Source organism: Equus caballus, chromosome 14 (genome assembly GCF_041296265.1).
Source record: "Equus caballus isolate H_3958 breed thoroughbred chromosome 14, TB-T2T, whole genome shotgun sequence".
Taxonomy (NCBI): domain Eukaryota; kingdom Metazoa; phylum Chordata; class Mammalia; order Perissodactyla; family Equidae; genus Equus; species Equus caballus.
Genome location: NC_091697.1, coordinates 54995288 through 55015804, shown reverse-complemented (window position 1 = coordinate 55015804; position 20517 = coordinate 54995288). Strand labels below are relative to the sequence as shown.

The 20517-nt window shown below is 43.3% G+C and overlaps 1 protein-coding gene across 1 annotated transcript in view; it reads right to left on the bottom strand.

The window, feature by feature from the left end:
• SPOCK1 (SPARC (osteonectin), cwcv and kazal like domains proteoglycan 1) overlaps positions 1–20517 on the bottom strand; it is a 470219-nt gene that overhangs the window by 15600 nt on the left and 434102 nt on the right. Inside the window, exons 7-8 of the mRNA XM_001918180.6 lie at positions 6333–6449; positions 2147–2368 (exon numbers count right to left, since the gene is read on the bottom strand). Of these exons, the coding sequence (XP_001918215.1) occupies positions 2147–2368; positions 6333–6449 (339 nt within the window). The remainder of the gene's footprint in view (positions 1–2146; positions 2369–6332; positions 6450–20517) is intronic.

Below are 20517 nucleotides of genomic sequence, written 5' to 3'. Positions count from 1 at the left end.
TAAAGACAAGGGAACTATAACATCTGTGAGAACAAAACTTGTAAGTCCACTGGTTAACAGGCAGATCCTGTTCTAGGATAAAAGGATTCAATGTTACAGAGCTGTCAATTCTCTCTGGATTAATCTAATTTGGCCTGATTTTAAAATAACACCAACAAGAAATTTTTTAATTGAATAAACTGATTCTAAAATTCAAGGAGTTAAAACATATGAGAATAATTCTGATAAAAGATTAATGGCAGGAGAGGGTGGCCTCACTAGATATTAAAACATATGGTAAAACAACTATGATTTAAACAGTTTAGAACTGATTTATGAATAGTTCGATAATAGGATGGAGTACCCAGGAATAGACAGATATACACATCGCATATAGGGATTTCATATATAATAGAGAAAGCTGGGTTAGTCAATAAATTACAGAAGGGCAACGGGATAACCATCTCTAGGGGTGGGGGAGGTGGCTGGAACCCTACCTGACCATACACCAAAGAAATCTAAAGTGATACAAGGTTTAAATAAACAAACAAACTGGAAAGGTACTCAACAAAACAGAGAATTGCTTTACTGTCTTGCAGTGGGAAACACCTTTCTAAGGCTAATGAAAGCTTTATGGCTTCTCAGAAGCCATAAAATAAAAGATGTAGAAATTTGACTATCTTAAAATTTAAATTTTCTTCCTAGCAAAAATGCACTAAGTCAAAGTTGGGAAAAAAATATTTGCAATACATCTGACCGGAGCAGTTCTAATGTCCATACTATAGAGAGAGTTCCTACTGAAAACAAAAAACACAAGAGCCTAATTGAGAAAAAGTATACAAAAAACATAGACATTTCAAGGAAAAAGAAACTCAAGAGTGTCTCAAACATAAAGATGCTCAACTTAAGTCATAATAAGAGAAATGAAGCCTATAAGGAAATATAATTTCTTGTCCCTCAGTTTGGCAATGATCATGAAGATTGGGAACACCTGGAGAACTAGATGTTCTTGGATATTTGTGGTGAGAGTTAAAAATTGGTACAACCTCTTTGGAGGGAACATTGGAAATATTGTTCAAATTTAAAAAGGCACATGCCCTTTTCATCAGTGAGTCTGCTTTTTGTGCTGTATCTTATAATCCTATAAACACACACACACTTACTTTTCACTGAGCAGCCATGTGTAAGGCCAGTATGTTCTGCTGTGTGTGTGTATTAGGCCTCTCTACGCATACACACACACACACACACACGCAATCTAAATACTTTAGTATTAATACCCATCTTCCTTTCCTGTGGGTGGGGTGGATTCTGATAGCCATGCTGTAGTATGCTATCCTGGATACCTGACCCAAGCTGGACCAGATTTTTCTGGGTCTTGGGACTGGAATTCAGACACAAACCAGTGTCTGCTGGTCCCATGAGCTGTGAACCACCACACTTGGGCACAAAGCCTGGGAAGCTGAGACAGAGGGAATAAAGCCAGACCATGAGGCCCCTCAGGGAGCCTCGGAGCTCCTGCCCCTGGATCCCTGAGTCTTCCTGTGCCTAGTCTGAGCCCCTGCAGGCTGACTCTCCTGGGAGACTTTGCATTGCATGAGATACTCCAGTATTCTTTCTGTATGCTCCTCAAATCCTGTCTCTTTCTTAGGTTAGCTGGAGTTTATTTATAACCAAAATATCCTTGTCTAAGGCACTCAGTATAAATCCACATTTACCCTAGAGAAGCTGACAAGTGGCTTTCTCAAAGGGGCACATGGAGAATTCACGTGACAATGGGAATTACCATACTCTTCTATTTGTACAGTATTTCTCACATTAAGAATCTCACAGTGACCTTGGGAATTATGTAGCAAAGGTTTCTACACTAATTTTACAGACAAAAAAGCTGAGGTACAACATGGTTAAGAGATTTTCCCAAAAGGAGGACTGAACAGACGCCTTGATTACTCTCTTGGGTTTTCTAATATCCCATGCTAAAAGTAAAAACAAATTAGGAGAAAAGAGCCTTTGGACCTGTCATTAGATGGGAGGAAAGCTGCATTCTCTAGCTGTGTCTTTCTGCCTGCTGATCTCTACCTGCCTCCCGATACGTGACATGTGCTCCTTCCCTGTCCAGCACAGCTGCCCTGGCCTCTGGACCCCACCTGCCTCCTTCCTGCCTTACCTCCAGGCTTCTGGAAGCAATAGCACCACTCGTTGTTAGAGAGCTTGCCATCCTTGAAGGAGTCACAAGAGTTGAAGAGAGGCTTGATACAGGGCTCGTATTTATCCAGGTAGATGGCATTGATCTCTGAGTGGTCAAGCAGGAGATCATAGTTCATGTCCAACTTGTTGAACATCCAGCCCAGGGAGTCCTTGCAGATGGGCAGGATGCTGGTGTCAAACCCTGCGGAGTAAAGGGCACATCTCAGCTACCACCAAGAAGACAGATCTTCCCTCTACAAGAAAAGGCCCGGACCCACCCCACCACCTCCTCCTCTGAGGCTATTTCCCTTCAGGGGTATGGTCTCAGCAGCACTCTGCTAAAATATATGGTGGTTGTTGGTTTTTAAATGAAACAATTTAAAATGCACTAAAACAGAAGTCAGTGTTTGAGGAAAATATGTTCTAAAGGGAACAAATCCCCAGTGCTAATTTATCTGTGATATAAATACGGGTTTTCATTTACTAGACTTGCTTAAAACAGGATATGCCCGAAAGGAAGATCACGAACATGGTGAGTAAGAGGACTAACTGATATACTGCAAACTATGTTTTTATAGTCAGGAAAAAAAATCTGAAAAACCAAAACAAAAGAAACTACTGTCGAAAGGATGGCAGTGAAATGAAACTGTGGCACAATCCAGAAGCACTGATTACGTCCCAAAGGACTGCAGAATCCAAGCAGTCTGAGCATTAACGGGAAAGCAAGCCGGGTACTCACCTCCATTCCCACTCTTATTTTCTGCAGCCCCCTCAAGAGATACATGATATGGAATCCAAATTGACTCAGACAATAATTGCTTTCTTATTTCCCTGGGGGAAGAGGGGTAGCTTTCTTAAAGAATTATTTGTTTCCACAATGGAAACTGTATGCACTTGAATAATAATACTTTGCTTAACACTCGGGATATTGAGTTTACAGTAGACAAACCCCAGCGAAGGCATGCCCCAAATCTAAAACTGGCCTTTCTTTCAGAATCAAAAGTAGCAGGCAATTTCGAGTTATTCCATAAGGTAGATTTCTAGGACTGGTTTTATTTTCCCGGAAAAATGATGATAAAAGTTCACCTTTGTGTTACTTAAGGCACTCTGCTATGTTCAATTATCTCACTGAACCCTTGTAACAATCCTGTGAAATGATGCTATATCCTCTCCATTGTCAGATGAAAAGCTCAAGCCTTAAGTTACTTGTGCAAAGTCATCCAATTGTGGAGCTGGGATTCAAACCCAGAAGCCCAGCCCTGAGCCTGCGTTCTCAATCCCTCCTCTCCCGGGGCTGCCTCCGCCTCATGTGATGCATAATCCTCCTGCCCTGAGGACATCCAGTTGGCTGGGGTGCCATAACCGAGTATACGCAGTACAGGGGGAGGTGATCTGATGACTGCAATTTAGGGCCCTGATGAGGTGGACTGCCCACTCCTGGAGTTCCTACCCACATTCTGGTCATTGGGTTTCTATGTCCATCACTAGGAACCCCTGCTTAGTCAGCAGGATACAAGTATAGCAAAGCATGCCCACCCTTTTTAAAGCAGTGTCTTTACAAAAGGGTCTTCACTGTCGAGAAGCCAGTAAAATAAGTACAGCAGCTCCTCCTCTGAGCTCTCACAGAACCTGTGCTTCGCCTCATTGTCAATGCCTGCTAATCAGACTCCAAGCTCCTTGAGGGCAGAGACTGTCCTGTGCCGTTCCATAGCCTCGGCCAGTATGGGCACAAGGTAAGTGCCCAATGAAAAGTATTTCTTGAGAGAGGTTTTCTAGCTACTGCAAAGTTCACTCCTTCAAACATAAAAATCTTTCCATTTTTAAATTTATTTCTTTTGAGATCTTAGAAAACATCCCCTTTTGCAAGAAGAGAGACTATGGGACATAATGCGGCCTCTTCTTTGACTGAAGGTCATGAGTGAACAATCTATGATGATGAGGTCCTCAGGGGTTCCTGAGTAAAGGAAGATGATTTACTCTGACACTAAATGGCCACACACTTTTGTATACGATATTTTATGAAATACACATCAATTTTATAGGATATTAACATTTTAACACATGGGAAAGAAGAGTTTACTGCAGACTGACCACCAAAAAAGAAGTGCCAAGATGGTGGATCAGCAGTCTAAAGGTCAATCCCACCCCACACCCATTTGGAAGGTTCTAGAAAAGAGGCATCTGCCTCTGATGTGGAGGGGGAGGGCGGAACAGAACTTCCCTTCTACGTGGCCCCAAGTATGTGAGACTTCTAGGGTTTCATGTTTCCCTTACAGAACTCTTAGACTGACAAAACGTCTCTCCCTCCTGTGGCTGTGAGGGCTAACCAAGCACCATTCCTTTATGTTCTCTTCACTTCAATTGCTTCAGGACATCAAACCTAAAAGCCTCTTTGGGGACTCACTTTGCCTCTGGCCAAGGGCAGGTCTTTTGCAGGGGCCCCAGCTGCCTGAAGGAGGAGTCTCCCAGGACTGGAGGCTGCAAGGAGCAGCACTTCACACATCAGTCTGCTCTTTGTTGAAAGGCTGTTCAGAAAGCCCTAGGGCCTGGCTGCTCCTGGAGGATTCTGGGGAAAAGTTTCTCTAGATCATCTGTGAATTAATTGTCCACAAACTCCCAAGGAAGCTTCTGGCAGGAACGGAAAGAAATCATCTTCCCCTTTCCCACAGACACAAGCACCAAGAACCACTCTTTGGACACTAAGATTCTTTTGGAAGCAAAAGCTATCTTCCCCTGAAGGTAAAAGGTCCAAACTAGTGAAAGAACTGTTACCTTGATCAATATTCTCTACTAGTATTTCTAGACAGCTATGAACAGCAAAGAATAAGCAAAAATTAAGGACATCATTCTTATTTTTTTGCTGAAGACCAGATGTTGGTTAAACTTTTTTTTTTGGTGAGGAAGATTGTCCCTGAACTAACATCTGTTGCCAATCTTCCTCTTTTTCCTTGAGGAAGATTGTTGCTGAGCTAACATCTGTGCCCATCTTCTTCTACTTTTTGTGGGTGGGATGCCACCACAGCATGGCTTGATGAACGGTGTGTAGGTCTGCACCTGGGATCCAAACTTGTGAACCCCAGGCTGCTGAGCATGCAAAGCCAAGCAATAGTTGTTAAGGTAACTTCTTATCTACTTCATTAAATCCAGGAGCATTACATTAAGAAATCCTACCCAAAGAAGTGTGGGATCAGGGATGGGGTGAAATACTCTGCTTTGAACAACAACAATGTGTTTGTTTTTATATTTTGACAAAGCAATATAAAAATGGCTACATAGAAAAGACTGTGGCAAAACTCCCTATATTTGAACAATTGTGTTGTTGAGTAAGCCATTCTGTGCCCATCGGCCACAGTGTGAAGCCCACCCCCAATGGCCTTTGAGTTAAAGGCAGCAAGGGACTCTATCAAAGTCCAAGTGTGCAGACCCACCCTGACTTTCCTCTCCAGCTCATGAAGAGGCTCTGAGGATGGGCTCTGCCAATTCAGTGAGAGGGGAGGGGATACTCGTCTGCGAGTTTCTAGGGAAACTGGCTAATGTTCACAACAATAAATTATCAAAGATGATTGCCACAGTGTTGCTTATAATAGCTAAACATTAGGAAAACTTCAGTGCTCCAAAATAAAGGTCTAATTATGTAAATTGTGGTATCTATAAATTTGGATTCTATATAGTTATTGCAAAGCAGAATAATACTCAAAAACATAGAAAGATACTCAGTTTATTGCTAAATGATAAAATAAGGTCATAAAACAGTCTGAAAAGGTGTGTGTATATTATATACACACAGACACATTTTTTTCTATTTGGCAAGGAAAAAATTTGAAGTATATGCCACAACACGCTTATAGTGTTGTTAAAATGGTGGAGTTATAGGTATTTTGTATTTTTATAGATACTTAGTATATTTTTCAAAACGTTTATACTAAACATATGATAATTTTGCAACCAGACTTTAAAAAATATAAGTTGTCATATTTTCTTGCTTCTAAAGCATTTCCCCCTCCTCTATTTTTTAATATTTCTGAAACTGGGACATATTTTAAGTGAATGTGTACATTTAACACAGTGTTTCTTTGATCACCCCAAAATGCTATCATTAAATCGATGTCTAATAACTGAGGAAATGTGGTACTTGAAATAAATTAGCAAGAGTGAAGTGGTCTTACTGCCTTGAGCTGTGTCGGAGCTGGTGGGTTTGATGACCCTGTTTGCGTCCTCATGAAGGGCTCCAAACCAGTCTTTCAGCCGGGAAGCGAGGTTCCTCAACTCCTTGTCTGTGCAGGCTGGAGACAAGCAAAGGGAAGGAATGATGAGTCCGTGGGCTTTCTCCTCCTGTTAGCTCTCTGCCCTCAACAAAGCCTTGCTCAAAACAAACCTGCCTCTTCAACCACGATATAACTGCTTACCTCTACTTTGGAAACACCCCAAAGATGCTGCTATCACAGGTACAAAGTAGACAAAGAGCCTAGACTCCCAGGGCAAGCAGCATTGTTCAGAACTGAATTCGGACTGCCTCTGAACTGTGAAAGCAAGCTGTAATGGTCTCACAGCTGTGCACCAGCCTCTGAAGACCGTCACGGCTTCCTCTTGCTAACCTGATCAAACTTGCTCTTGCAGTTTGCCAGAGAATATCACATTTTCTACTAAACACATGCCAAGAGATTAACACTCAGGAATAGCTAATGCTATTAGGGAGAGGCTGCCCGGGACACCAAAGATCCAGTAATAGCAGACTCTCAATTTGGTTTTAGCCCAAGGTTTGGATTCGTGGCTATGGCTTATTTGCTGGCCTTTGGCTAGACCGACTTGACTTTCCCCCACAGACGGATGCCTTCTCCGTGGAACGGTCCTTGCTGTTTTCTATCCAGCTCATCTTTTAGGGTATGACAGAGTAATTGGGGCCAAGAAATACTCCTTCCAAGAACAAGAAAAACATCCAGACGGATGGATGGGTAGGTGGGTGCAGGCTATGTGAAGTTCTCGTAGAGTGCTGAGGTAAGACTTGAGGGGAGAAATCCCCAAAGGAGGGGCAGTGGTGCAGAGAAGGGAGCTGACTTTCCCTAGCTCCCTGATTTTACCTTAATTCTGGGTACCGGGAATCCTGACAAAGAGCCCAGGCAGTGGGCCACTACTAAGAGGCAGAAAAACAATGAATTTAGTGGCCTTTCACATCTGGGGGACAGAAGTTAGAGACCTGAGGGGCCAAAATCCCAATAAGGAGAGACACAGAAGTGAGCCCCACAATGGTCACTTTCTCCAAATTCTAAAGCTATAGGAGGCAGGCTGCGAAGAAGCCAAGCAAAACAGTGTTTCAACGCAGAGCCCTGTGCTGCCTGTCTCGCGGCACTGATGGGACATAGATTAAGGCTGGAATGTACCAGTGCAGAGAGACCCCAGTGTGTACTGCAGGCTCTCGGTTGGAAGGCATGGGGCTGCTGATGAGTGGACAGTCTTGCCAAAACTCCCATCCAGCCTCCACCAGTGCAGGCTCTCGCTGAATCGCAGTGATCAGCGCCCATCTGCCTCACAAAGGGCAGGCTGAATCCTCTCCTGAAGAAAATAATATCATCCAGAGCCTCTCCTCATTTTTACAATCCAGGTCTGCTTTCAGAAAAACCCCTTTTCCCTTTGCCTGGGGCTTGGGGCTTGATGCAGAATAGAACCAAATTCCCAGACCTCAGGCAGGAAGGTCTCGTTTGAGGGGAGGTGAGCAGATCGCAGCTGGGTCTACATACTCTCATTTATAAGTGTTGCCTTCATTCCAGCCAGAATCCAGATCTAAAGCCTGCAAAGCATGGAATGTTTGGTTATTGTCTACACCCAAGTTGTTAATGACCTCAAGACACTACCTTGCTTTAAACAGCCACAACACAACTGTATATACACCAGCCAGGAAATGGCACTGAGAACTGGCTTGACAGGCAGCAGGTACATCAGCTCTGGGGTCCTACTTCCTGGGCTTCAGCCCAGCTTTACCACTTACTGGCTGCGTGACTCAGACCAGTCACTTAACCTCTCAGCACCTCCGTTTCCTCATCTGTAGACTCAGGATATCATCATGCAACTATAAATTAGGTAAGGTGTGTAAAGTGCTTAGCAAAGCACAGGGTACACAGTAATTACTCAGCAGGTGTCAGCTATGATTCTATTACCACTATCTTACTACCACTATGACTATTATCTTTATTTTTAAATTGAAGAGGGATAGGTAAGCTTAAAGCAAACATCACAACATTTAGAAAACCAGTAAGAGAGATGCATCTAAACAAAACAGGCTTTGGCCATGTAGGAAACAGGTGAAAAGGGATACTTGTGCTATCCAATACAGTTGCTATTAGCCATAGATGGCTATTTACATTTAAATTAATTAAAATTAAATAAAAGTTAAAATTTCATTCCTCAGTTGCACCCACCCTGCTCCAAGTGCTCAATTTTCACATGTGGCTAGTGACTCCATATGGGAGAGCACAGAGACAGAATATTTCCATCATAGCAGGCAGCTGGACTGGACAGCACCGGATGAAGTTAGCTATCCCTTTGGAATTTCCAACTCTTTGGAGGTTCACCATAAAATCGTGACATCCAAGGCTGTCCCTCCACTCCTTCCCCTCAGTCTGTAAAGATGGACTGAGGAAGAAGGTCCCAAATATGCTCAAGCCAGGAACCAGCACCTCATGCACAGATAGCAGGGGAAGGAGCTGTTGCCTATGTCTGTGACTCACGGCTTTGCCCAGGTACGGAGACTGGGCCTCAGGAGCAGGCCCACAATAACACGCTTATTGGCCCCAACTCAGAGCCTCTTGGGACAGAGCACTCACTTTTCTGATTTCCAGATGTTGCACAGCTCTAAACAGAGGATGTGGTCTGTATTCCTGAGGGGGATGGGGTGTGGACTCTATTGTCAATCTCACATTTGAAAATGGAAAATTAATAGCATCTATTTCTTCTTGATTGCCATGCACACCATCTATTCTAAATGTTCTCTGAGCAGAGAAAATTGCCAAGTCAACTTGCAAAGGAAATGAATCTGCATCTCACAGTGCAGGATAAATTAGTCAGTCATGTTTAACTAAACCCCGACAGCTGTGCAGGTAATGTGTATCTTTCGAAGATGGCTGAGTTTCCCACAGGCTTCCTAAAGCATACAGCCTGTGGATGGCTGATGGAATCGGGCACTGGAATCTTGAAACAGTGACTGTCACTCAGGGATAATCCACAAGCAGGATGCCACTGGCTTGGGTAGAGAGATCAGAAAGCCAAAATGCAGATAGGAGGCATGAGATTACTGGGCCCTGTTCACTCATGGTGTCCTCAACTGAATGGTTCCCACGAGGAGAAAGTCAGGTACAGTCTGCCTGGAGCTAGATACGTCCCAGAGAAAAAATAATCAAAGCCGACAGCCTGCAGAGAGCTATTTATTCAGATTTAGTATTCTAGTCAAGAACAGACTGGCAATGGGAAAAAAATGCTTGCCTTTTAAGATCCCTAACACAGTCCCTGATAAAGGTATGAACTGAGGATTAGTGCTTTCAGAAATGGGGGACCCAAAGAGTACATCCCACATACTCAGTTCCTTCCTGGGGAAGAGTAATTTCTGTGTGGAGAAAACTATAACAGCATATCCACCTGCCATTTTCACACTCTGCCCTGAGGTGGACCACTCCTTGTGATTTCTAGAGAGAGGGGTCTCTCCACTCCTCCTGGTGAAAGAAGCAGGTTATTCGGGCCACCGGCATCAGACTCTTCAGAGGAAAAGATGGTGCTATCTTGAGAGAGGATTTGGGTCACTTGTGAAGGCTCAGACCTCATCCCTTTGGCCACTACATTCCCTTCCTGAGTGAATGAATTCGTGCCAGACCTCTTTGTTTCCCATTTTCCATTCTATTTCCTCCTGCCCTCTACTCTAGCTTCAGCTCACTTTTAATTGCTCCCATCCTCCCAATGGTCTCTGCCCAGCATCCTAGTCCTCAGTGCTTCCATATTTGCCTCTTATTTCTACAGGTCACTCCCCATCCTTCCTACATGACCTCAGTCTGCTCCAACATGGCTGGTGTGTTGGCAGCATTTCTGAGATCCACTGATCCCCATTCTCTGCCTGCTCCTATAATCAGAAAATGGTACTACCAGGCACACATATCCTCAGGGCAAACTCTGGGAATTGTCCTGGATTCCTACAAAAAGTTCCCTGCTTCTTTCTACCTCCACTGCCTTTATTCCCAGCCATGTTACCACCATTACTTCCCACCAAGATGACTGCAATAGGCTCCTAATTGGTCTCCCACCTTGCTCCCCACATTCTCTTCTCCATCCAGCAGCCAAAGCGATCTTTCTAAAATGGACATTTGATCAAGTCACTTTCCAGCTTAGCTACTTCAGAGGCTCCCAATAACTCTTCAGGCAAGTCTAGACTCCATAATGTGATCTGTGGGATCTGATGGCGGTGGCCCATGCCACCTTTGGAATTTATTCTTTCCTCCTTGGCCTCCATGCTCCGCCCCTCCCATCCTTCCAACACACTGTTCCTCCTGGAGCATACCTCTTCTCTTTGTCTTGCAAATGTCAATTTCACCACCAGCTCTCTGCTATAAATGTGTTCCCTCTTAGAGGACTTCCCTAACCCTCAAACTACAGGAGTTTTCCTTCTCATATGCTTCCAGTTTCTTGCTCATTGGATGGCATTCATCACACCTGTAACTTCACGCTCAGTGTCCATCTCCCTGTCTAGATCTTAGCAAGAGAAAACGTGCCCCGAGTCTGGCTCAGCATCTTACACAGTTGGTTCCTGGCATGAAGAATGCTCTCAACTCATCCTTATGAACTGAGTATAATACCTCTCATTGCCTTTTGTAAACTTTAATTTGTCCATCTGCAAAATGGCATAATAAAACTTAGCTCATAGCATCATTGTATGGAATAAGAAAATATCAGTAAACATAGCTCACAGCTACTGGCATATAGCAGGGACTCAAATTTATGTTCCCCTTTCTATATCCCAACTGTCTGCATAATATGTTAGAATTTTATTTTGATGCTTTTTATTTTTTTAAGCCTGAGCAAATGCTTGTGATATAAAGAATAACATCTCTCCTTCATTTATTTTGTAGGTGGGCCAGAAGTCCAAGAGATTCAGGTTGCAGGATATGTCTGCCTTCTCCCAGGTGGAGAAGCTCATGACGGGAGGGGTTGGTCTGATCTCCCCACACCTGTATTTTCAGCACTCGCCATAAGGATGGATACACAGCAGTCGTTCAAAATAAATGTATTGGAAGAAAGCATGAATGAACCAACACACTGGTTACAAACTCCCAAAGTCAAAGAGCTATCAAGTGGCAGAGAGGGTCAGGATCCAGGCTGTTATCTTGCTGGCTGGTCCCTGGGTGCTGGACTGGCTTCTTAGATAGACCGGGCTTGTGGGCAGCCAGTACTAACTGAGGCAATTAATATACTTGGTCCATACTTGGGGTTCAAAAAAATCACAACATCAGGCCCTCACATGTAAAGGAAGCTCTGCCAATGATGTAGGCACGGCAGCTGACTGAGTATTAGATTACAGACGGCAGGAGGGAGCATGTCAGGCTCCTGCCTTCATTAGCTTTCGTGTCAGAACAGTGGTCCTTCGGAAGGAGTGCATACAGCCTGCTCCTTCCTGTTTTGCTCCCAGAAGCATGTGTCACATGCGCAGCCACAGGGGCTTCATTAGAGAATAGTGTAGTGCCATTGCACATTACTCCAAAATGTGCAAAAAGACAGCTCCCTCCCCCAGGAAAGCAGAGCGCTCAGGCAGAGAAGGGCCCAGGTAATTTGGTGTTCTCCAAGCGGACTTTTCCTCTCTGGAAAATATGAACAAAATGCATAAGTGTAAATAAGGCACATGGCAGCCTCCATGGAAGGCCTAAAGCCCGGGGAAGAAACTGTGATCGCTTTTTCTACCTGGGTACCCTCTCCCCGCTCCACACAAGGCATGGAGCTTTAACGGGCTGTAAGCTACACTGGGTTTGAACGCAGACAGTATGTAAAGGAAGCCGGGAGTATGTGATGAGTAGTGACCCAGCCGATGGGAGGAAGAAGGATGCGCTGTTGCCAACACTACAGGGCAGAAGAGCTGTCACAGGGTTACTGCAGCCCTGGCGGGGTTATGAGAGAGGAAGGGGGTGCTCTCACTTTAAGTCTTTGCTCTTGGGGAAGTTAGAGAGCCGGGTTACAGGCATTAGAGGGAGAGGGAGGTTTGCTTCTTAACTGAATGAGTGTCTGTAGCCTGGCTCTGGCCACCCCCAGGACGCCCTCACCCCATCTTCCCTGTTTCCTCTGTCTTTCTTCAGACAAAGCCAAGGGCTAGTCAAGAGCTAGTGAGGAAGGTTCAAACAGGTAATGATTTTAGAAGGAGAGAGACAGGAGCTAGGAAATCCGAGCCACTTTGAAAACCGCTCCCAAGAGTAATAACTGGCGTTCCAAGCTGGTTTCAGCTTATTGATGACTTGGGGCTGAACGACACTCAAGAAGCCCTCTTGGAGGATTAGACAGAAAAGGGCAAGGCAAGGAAACAATCAGAGGAATGAAATTATTTAGGAGATGATATAAAAAGTGGAGGTGAGGACAGAGTACATAAATTCTTTATTCAAAGCTTCAGTGTTAATAGCTAATAGAGTGAGACAGAGCGAGAGTATGTATGTATGTGTGTGTGTCTGTGTGTGAAAAATCATAATGGAAGCCACATTTGAACACCCAGCTGGGGATGTTTGAAAATGGCAAATCTGACACACAAGCATCATAGGATATCTGTTAGCCTCTGCTAGGGAACCAATTACTTACGTACTCTTGTAACTCCTGAAGTCTTTCAACCAAAGACCAAAGGAGAAAAGTACCTTACGTGCCATGGGACCAACCGCCCTCTCCCACCCTGGCCTCACCAGTGCTCAGCTCAGGGCTCAGCAGAAGCTAATATGAAAACACTCAGAATGTAATTTAAGTCTCAGTGCCTCCCAAGGTAATTAAAGAGTTGGGCCAAACTGGAGCAGGCCAGCAAGCCTCTCAGAAATGAAGACCTGGTGCTGGTCCTTTCGAACTAATCTCCTTCAGCCCTCCTAGGTGCTGTTGTGCATAATTACTTAATCAGAGCAGCACTGATCAATGCACTCAGAGTGTTTGCAATTAGCATCTCCTGTAAGAGGTCCAGCCGAGCCTTCTTCAGGGCAGAGATTAGACGCTGGAGAGAGCCTGGATTGGAGCACACACAAGGATGCCTTCCTGAGCCACCTCTCCCAGCCTCTTCCTTCTGGCAGCAGCCTTCAGGCACATGTAAGCTCCTCTTCCCAACAGGGACTGGGCCCCTCGTGCCAGTTGACTATCCAGCACACAGCAAGCGCCCCAGTGTTGCAGATGTGTGCAGGAACACAGAGGAGGGGTTGCTGTACTCCACAGGCACTTGAAAGAAAAGGAGAATGAGCAAGGCTATGAGTCCCTTGTGAACATGGGCTCTAATAAACTGGAACCCAAGTAATGAGGGTCGATTTCACTTAGCACAGTTTTAGGAGCAGCAAGCAGAGTCATTCTGCTATAAAAGAATCCTAGGGTGGCAGGAGAGAAGAACTAGTCTCTGGAGAAAGAGCTGGGCTCAGATGCTAGCTCTGCCATCCTACCTGAGACTGGACAAGTGACTTTTCTGATCTTCAGTTTTCTCATCTGCAGAACGAAGGTGCTAACAGAACTAGCTCACAGCATTATGGGGAGGATTGGACTGGAATGTACTTCAAAGTTCAGTACTCAGTAACTAGTGGCTGGTAATATTTTTGTTTGTGGACACAGGCAGCATAGTGATCCACCAAATGGAAATATATGGGAATCAAGATCATGTATATGGATTTTCACATGAAATGACTGCCTGAAGCATTCCAGCAAGATACGATTCTCCTCTTGTTTTTCAAAGGTTAGGCGACATCTCCAAGGTCCTACAAATGGTAAATGGTAAAACTGAGATTCAAACCCAGGTCTCCTAACATGATGCTCACTGCTCTGCTCACCCCCCACACCCCAGGTGCTCGCACCTGCGCTCCCACCCAGTCCACACACCATAGCCTCTTCTATGAGAGAAAGATCACGCACTTGGGTGTGGGAGTCAGAGCCACACTCCCTCCCCTGAACACAAACAGGAGGTCAGCGTACGAGTAGGAGTTCAGGCTTCAGGGTCTGTCAACCCTGGGTTTGAACACCAGCTCCCCATGTACAACTTGTTCTTCACTGAGTCACCGCTTCTGTCTAAGCCTTTCTTTTTTTATCTGTAAAATGGGGAGAAGGACAGTTGTGGTGAGGACTCATTAAGCTTTCAAAACCAGCAGGCAGCCGCCACCATCTTCCCTTCTGAGGAGCTTCAGGAGTGGGCAGCACTTAATCCTGAGAGGCTGACAGATAAGCTCCCAGCCATAAGCAGTTTTAGTGACAGAAAACACAATTGGGGCTTCCCCAGGGGATTTTAAAGCATATACAAGGTGAATTCCCACTTCTAATTGGAGATCATCTCACAGATTGGAGCCGGGTTACACCTGCTCCAATTAAATTGTGTTATTAGATCTAAGTCCAGTTTTTACTTTTCAGTACCTAAAACATCAATATATATGCATGTTCTCTAATCCTTAGAGAACACATCATTTTATGTAAAAACAGGCAAAAGCAAAGGAATTAGGTCCCCATTATTCAGGAGCTTGCTAATAAAGTCCTTCTTAAAAAGCAATCTTTGAAAGAGCTTAAAATACTGACATTAAACTTGGAGGAAGATGAGTTAAGCTAATTAATGGTACAACCTACAAGCTAAGAAGGATAAATTTCCCTATTAAACCCATTAAGACTATTTTTAGTAACCTGATTTGAGGATACTTTCACATTTCCCTTGATTCTAATAATAATCCTTCATCTGGAAAAAGAAATACATTTAGAACTTGCACAACATTTGTAAATGCGCATTAGTGCAGTAACACTTTTCCCCCTGAATAATCTAGAGCAGGGAGGTTAGCTAGATGAAATAAACTTTTAAAGTTTCTGATAAAATCCACAGCCTTTTTCACACCCCAGGGTAAAAAAGAAAACTATTGAATATGTAAAATATTGGTTAGAAATGCCAACTCTGGCTTTAGATGTCTCTCAGGCAGTGGGTATGCATTTCCCTGTGTGAACCCTGGAATAGATCAGCAGTACTGTAGAAAACAGCATCATAACTAGCAATTTTACTGAAGGATCTCATGGCCAACCAGACCTCATAGGCCCTCAAATAATAAAGACTAAGCTGGAGAAATGGCAACTGCTGTTTGTTCTCGCCTAAAGTCAGCAATGGCAGGTACTTCAGGACCAGGTATGGGAACAGGCTCAACCCAAGAGTGCCAGGGATGGGCAGAGCCCTGGGAAAAGGGCTGGGTTAGTGATGGTCGAGCCCAGTGGGTCATCCCACTGTAGAGAGGCAGACCAAGTGTCTACAGGTCACCTTGCATTTTGTCCATCTAGGAGCTCAAGTGGTTAATGACAGTCAGGAAAGGCTCCCAGGAGGAGGCAAGAATTGAGCTGAGGCTGGTGTGCAGGGAGGACTTCAAAAGGAGAAGACATTCCAGGCAGGTCTTAGAAATAATGAGGAAGCCAATTTGAATGAAGCCACTATTTGATTTTTAAAGTTGATTTATACTTAAGATTAGTTCTGCTCAAATTAAACACAGCAAGTTCAGCATGATTAAATCTAAGTCATAAATGTATATTAAAATCAAACATACATAAAAAGACATATACATATACACACATTATCTTCTATATATCTATTTAAAGATATTCCAATATATTACTTGTTATATATGCATATATACATTCCAAGGACCATCTTCTGACCAGGTAGCAGGTCTAGTACACAAGTCTATATCTGCAAGAGGTTTTAGGGACAGAATACATTTTTAGGGTACATATAAGAGGAATCTCCATTCCTAATTACCAATTTGTGTCCAGTTTAATCTGCTCAAATTCAACATCCACATCTGGGCATTATTAAACATAATTTAAGTTTCTATGTTTTCAATATCTAAAGCACCAATACATGCATGTATGTTTTTACCCTTAATCATGAAATAAACTACATTGTTATTTAATGGGGCAGGAAGCCACATAGATTGGCGGACCACTATGAATGCCAAGCTTGGGACTTGAGATCTGATCCTGATGGCCTCAGAAGTACATGGAACCTGGATTGCCTCTTTTATTTGGGGGTGGGAGGAGGACGTGGACACACTTTCATTCACAGATTAGGTGGTGGACCAGGAGTAGATTTAGGCCAAATGCAGAGAACCATGAGCTCCTCCCCATCACTCCTCCCTCTCCTGGTCCAGAGTAGATGGTGACATGGATATACGGACTAACTGGAAAGATGGAAGCACCACACCCTTCTTGTGACAAAGTCCAGTAGTACCTCCAGGGGTGCTGGAGTCTAGGGTAAGAGGGTAGAGGTTGGAGCTGGAATTGAAAACTCCCAATTAGAACTGAGGCCAGACAAGAATGGTCTTGGAGATGCCTGGACCACATGCAGCCAGGCATCTTCACTTTCATGCTTCCAGTGGACAAACTGGTGAAAGATTAGGATAAATAACAAGATCTAAGGAAGAACTGTCTCCTGAAACCGTAAAGGTGTCTTAAGCTCTTCCAAATCCTGCGAGTTTCAGGGTTTGAGTCACCATTCTTCTCACCTTTCAGGTCAGACAGCTCACTCTAAATTTGTCTCCAGCTTGGAAGCCTTAGGGACTGACTGGGTATAGTGACTTGGCATGAAAAGCAGATGGCATCCTGAGCCTCAAGGGACCTCCTCGGGGCTCAGAAAGGACCTTGTGAATGGCACAAAGATGAAATGTTAGTTATTCTTATTCCTATTTCAAGTAATACTACTATATCTGATCAAAATTGTCTATGTAGACGTCTAGTGTCTAACAAGGCAGCATGACATAGCTAGCAATTCCCTCTTCCCCTCCTAAATATCATATATAATCATTAACGTAAACAGAAAAAAATTATAAATCCCATTTTCAGTAAAACTAGAAGAGCAATATAATCCCCACCTTTGAACAATATAGCAGGAGCCACCCAGAAGGAAGTAAAATGTCCAGGTGGGCCAATAAAAAAAATAAAAACTATGTTTCTGATAGGCAAATGGCTCCTCCTGAAGTGATAGACCAGCATTTTCTGTTCATCACAAGCTAAGGATCTGGAGGAAGGGGCAGGATACAGATCAAGCAGAAGATGCACAGGAAGATAAACCAACAAGAAAAGAAAAAACAAGTGAAGCAGCCCTAGGGCAGCAGGTCTCAGAAAATGCCCACAAAATTCTTCCTCCTGTTGTCAAGAGGCTCACTCCAAAGTGCAACTTGGGTGTGGCCTGAGAACTGGAGACAGGGTAAGCACAGCTGATGAAACCCTCTTGGGCCTGATGTGTTTCATAAAACAGAAAAGACAGGGGCTGGCCCTGTGGCCAAGTGGTTAAGTTCACGCTCTGCTTTGGTGGCCCACGGTTTCACTGATGCAGATGCTGGACATGGACCTAGCACCGCTCATCAGGCCATGCTGAGGTGGCATCCCACATAGCACAACTAGAAGGACCTACAACGAGAATATACAACTATATACTGGGGAGCTTTGGGGAGAAAAAAAAACAAAACAAAACAGAAAAGACAGACAGGATAGGGCAGCCATTTTAGCAGGAAGCCATCTGTCACTGCGACTCACTGACGCAGAGTGCTTCTGGACTGTGAAGTCTACAAGGATAGATGGGTTCCTCCCCTTCCATCCACAGGACTCTCTTTTGAAAAGGTAGGTTAGTAAAGCCTAACTTATGCCAATAATAGTTTTATTTAAGATGCTGGCATATATATATATATATATATATATAGGAAAAATTGTGGAAAAGAGCGTCAAAACTTACCAAAAAACATTCAGGAGAAAAATGGAAAACGTGAAAATGTGGACCAAGGATAACAGCAATGAATTAAAATGAAACAATCACCTTTATGAAGAAAGATAATAAAACAGTATACGAGAACAGAGAAGAGATGAAGAGACAATAGAGATGGCATATGAGCATTTAGATCTTAGGAAAGAAGTAGAAAGAAAAACCAAAATCATCATAAAAATGAGGCCAAATTAGAAGAAGCACAAAGGAAAACAGACACTGGAAAACTCAGTGAGAGAGAAAGATGCCAGAAATGAGAAGAGTGAACAACATGAAAAGGAAATAAAGAAGGAATTGTAAACGATTAGAGAGTAAATGACAGCTATAGAGAAGGGATAAAGGAGTTCCTACATGTGCATCACTGATGCCTCTGAAGAAACAAAAGAAAACAATGGAACAGGACTTATTTAAAACACAATTTGTTAAACCATTCCTGACATAAAATAAGAGTTGAATCTACACCTTGAAAAGACACAGACTAAGCCAGGTAAAATTGACCTGGAATGATCAATACTAATATCTATCCCACTGAAGTGACTGGATTTTAAAACTAAAGAAATACTGACACAGTAGCAGCAAAGATATCCAAGTAACTCATGAAAGAAAAAAGAAATAAGGTTTCCCTCAGATTTCAGAACAGCAATATTCAAAGCCAGAGTCCAGTAGAACAATATCTCTAAGATAGTCAAGAAAAGAAAGTTGAACCAATGCTTTCATAATCACCCAAGCTACCTGCCAAGAACAAATACTACAGAAAACCAGCTTCGAACATGCAGTTACCTGGGGAACATTGTTCCCATGAGCCCTGCAGAGGAGCTCCTGGAGCACTCATTGCAGCCAGCGGTGGCGATGACTGGGGAAGTGCATTCATTCACGAATGAACAAAGGCGGAGACTACGGTGACAGATAAGAATGCAAATGCTACATGTCCCAACAATGGAGAAATGATACAACTACCAAGACAAAAAAACAGAAAACAGGAGGAGGGAAGAAGATGCAAAGTAGGGCAAGTTTTGCTGATGGCCTCATAGGTAGTAGTTTGGGGGTCAGATAAAAGCATCAAAAGATGACAAATCAAATAACAGAAGAATATTTTATAGAACAAAGGGAAATGCTAAGAGGATAATTATATCAACTACGATCCAGTGATAGAAAAAAGGGAGTGGAAGTGGGAAAAGGGAAAGGAAAGAGGAAGAATCATATTAATTTTTATCAGTGTTTAAAGTGATAGCATCTCTGCATATCAAAAGAACTATATACCTACATGTCCTCTCACGCACAATGAAAACAGAACACACAGTGGAAGAAAAACATAAAGAAAAACAGAACAAAAAATAGCAGAGCTGATAGGACCAAACATAATTTTTTACATCAATTAGTCTAAATGGGTTAAAATTCACCTTTTAAAAGAATAAGATTTTATTTTCAGACTGAGTCACAGAAAAACCTAACTCCATATGGATTACAAAAGACATAACAAGGGCAAAATGATTCAGAAAGGTTGCTAGATGTTTTGACTCCAAAATTCTAATTTGGGACTATAACCTACAAGCACGCACATACATGCATTGGAAGCAGCATATATAAGCCTATCCATTACAACATTGTTTGAAATAGCCAAAGGCTGGAAATAATTCAAATGTCCATGGTTAAATCAATTACAGTACATCTACCCAATGGAAAAATATACAGCTATTTGTATGATATGCAAGAATCCCCAAGATAATATTAAAAGAAGCAAAACGCAGAACAGTGTGTATCATATATTGCTATCCGTGTTAAGGGGGGAAAAGAAGAATCTGTATTTGGGTTTACTTCTATATGCATCAAGAACCTCCTCAAGGATATACAGAAAACTAATATTGGCTTCTGTTTTGCAGGGAGGTGGGAGCTAGACAGATGATATCAGGAATAGGAGGGAGAATTTCTGTATTCCTTTCAATACTTTTTGGGTGTGATGTGGATGCATACCTTCAAAAAATTAAAGTCTGTTTCCTTGTCTGTCACCCCCACTCAACTATGTGCTCTCTGAATGCAGGGATCCTGTGTCCCACCCACTCAGTTGTCTCCTCAGCACTGAGCTCAAGGCCTGAAACAACACAGGTGGTCCACTGAGGTTTGTTGAATGAATGAACAAATGCAGAGCAGGGCAATAGCCCTGAGGTGGGAAAAAGCTCCAGTGATATGACCCCAAGAGACTTGTTAGCTGTGTAACTCAAGACAGTTTGCACCAATCCATCAATTCTAATGCCACATGCTAACATTTTTCTTTTTAACCCAAAGGGGAAAAATAATCCCTAAACGTGGATTTTTTAATCAACACAATCTGTGTGCTGTTCCCCATCCTGCCCTGTGACCTTGGGCAGGTCTAAATTCAATTCCAGCACTCCCTG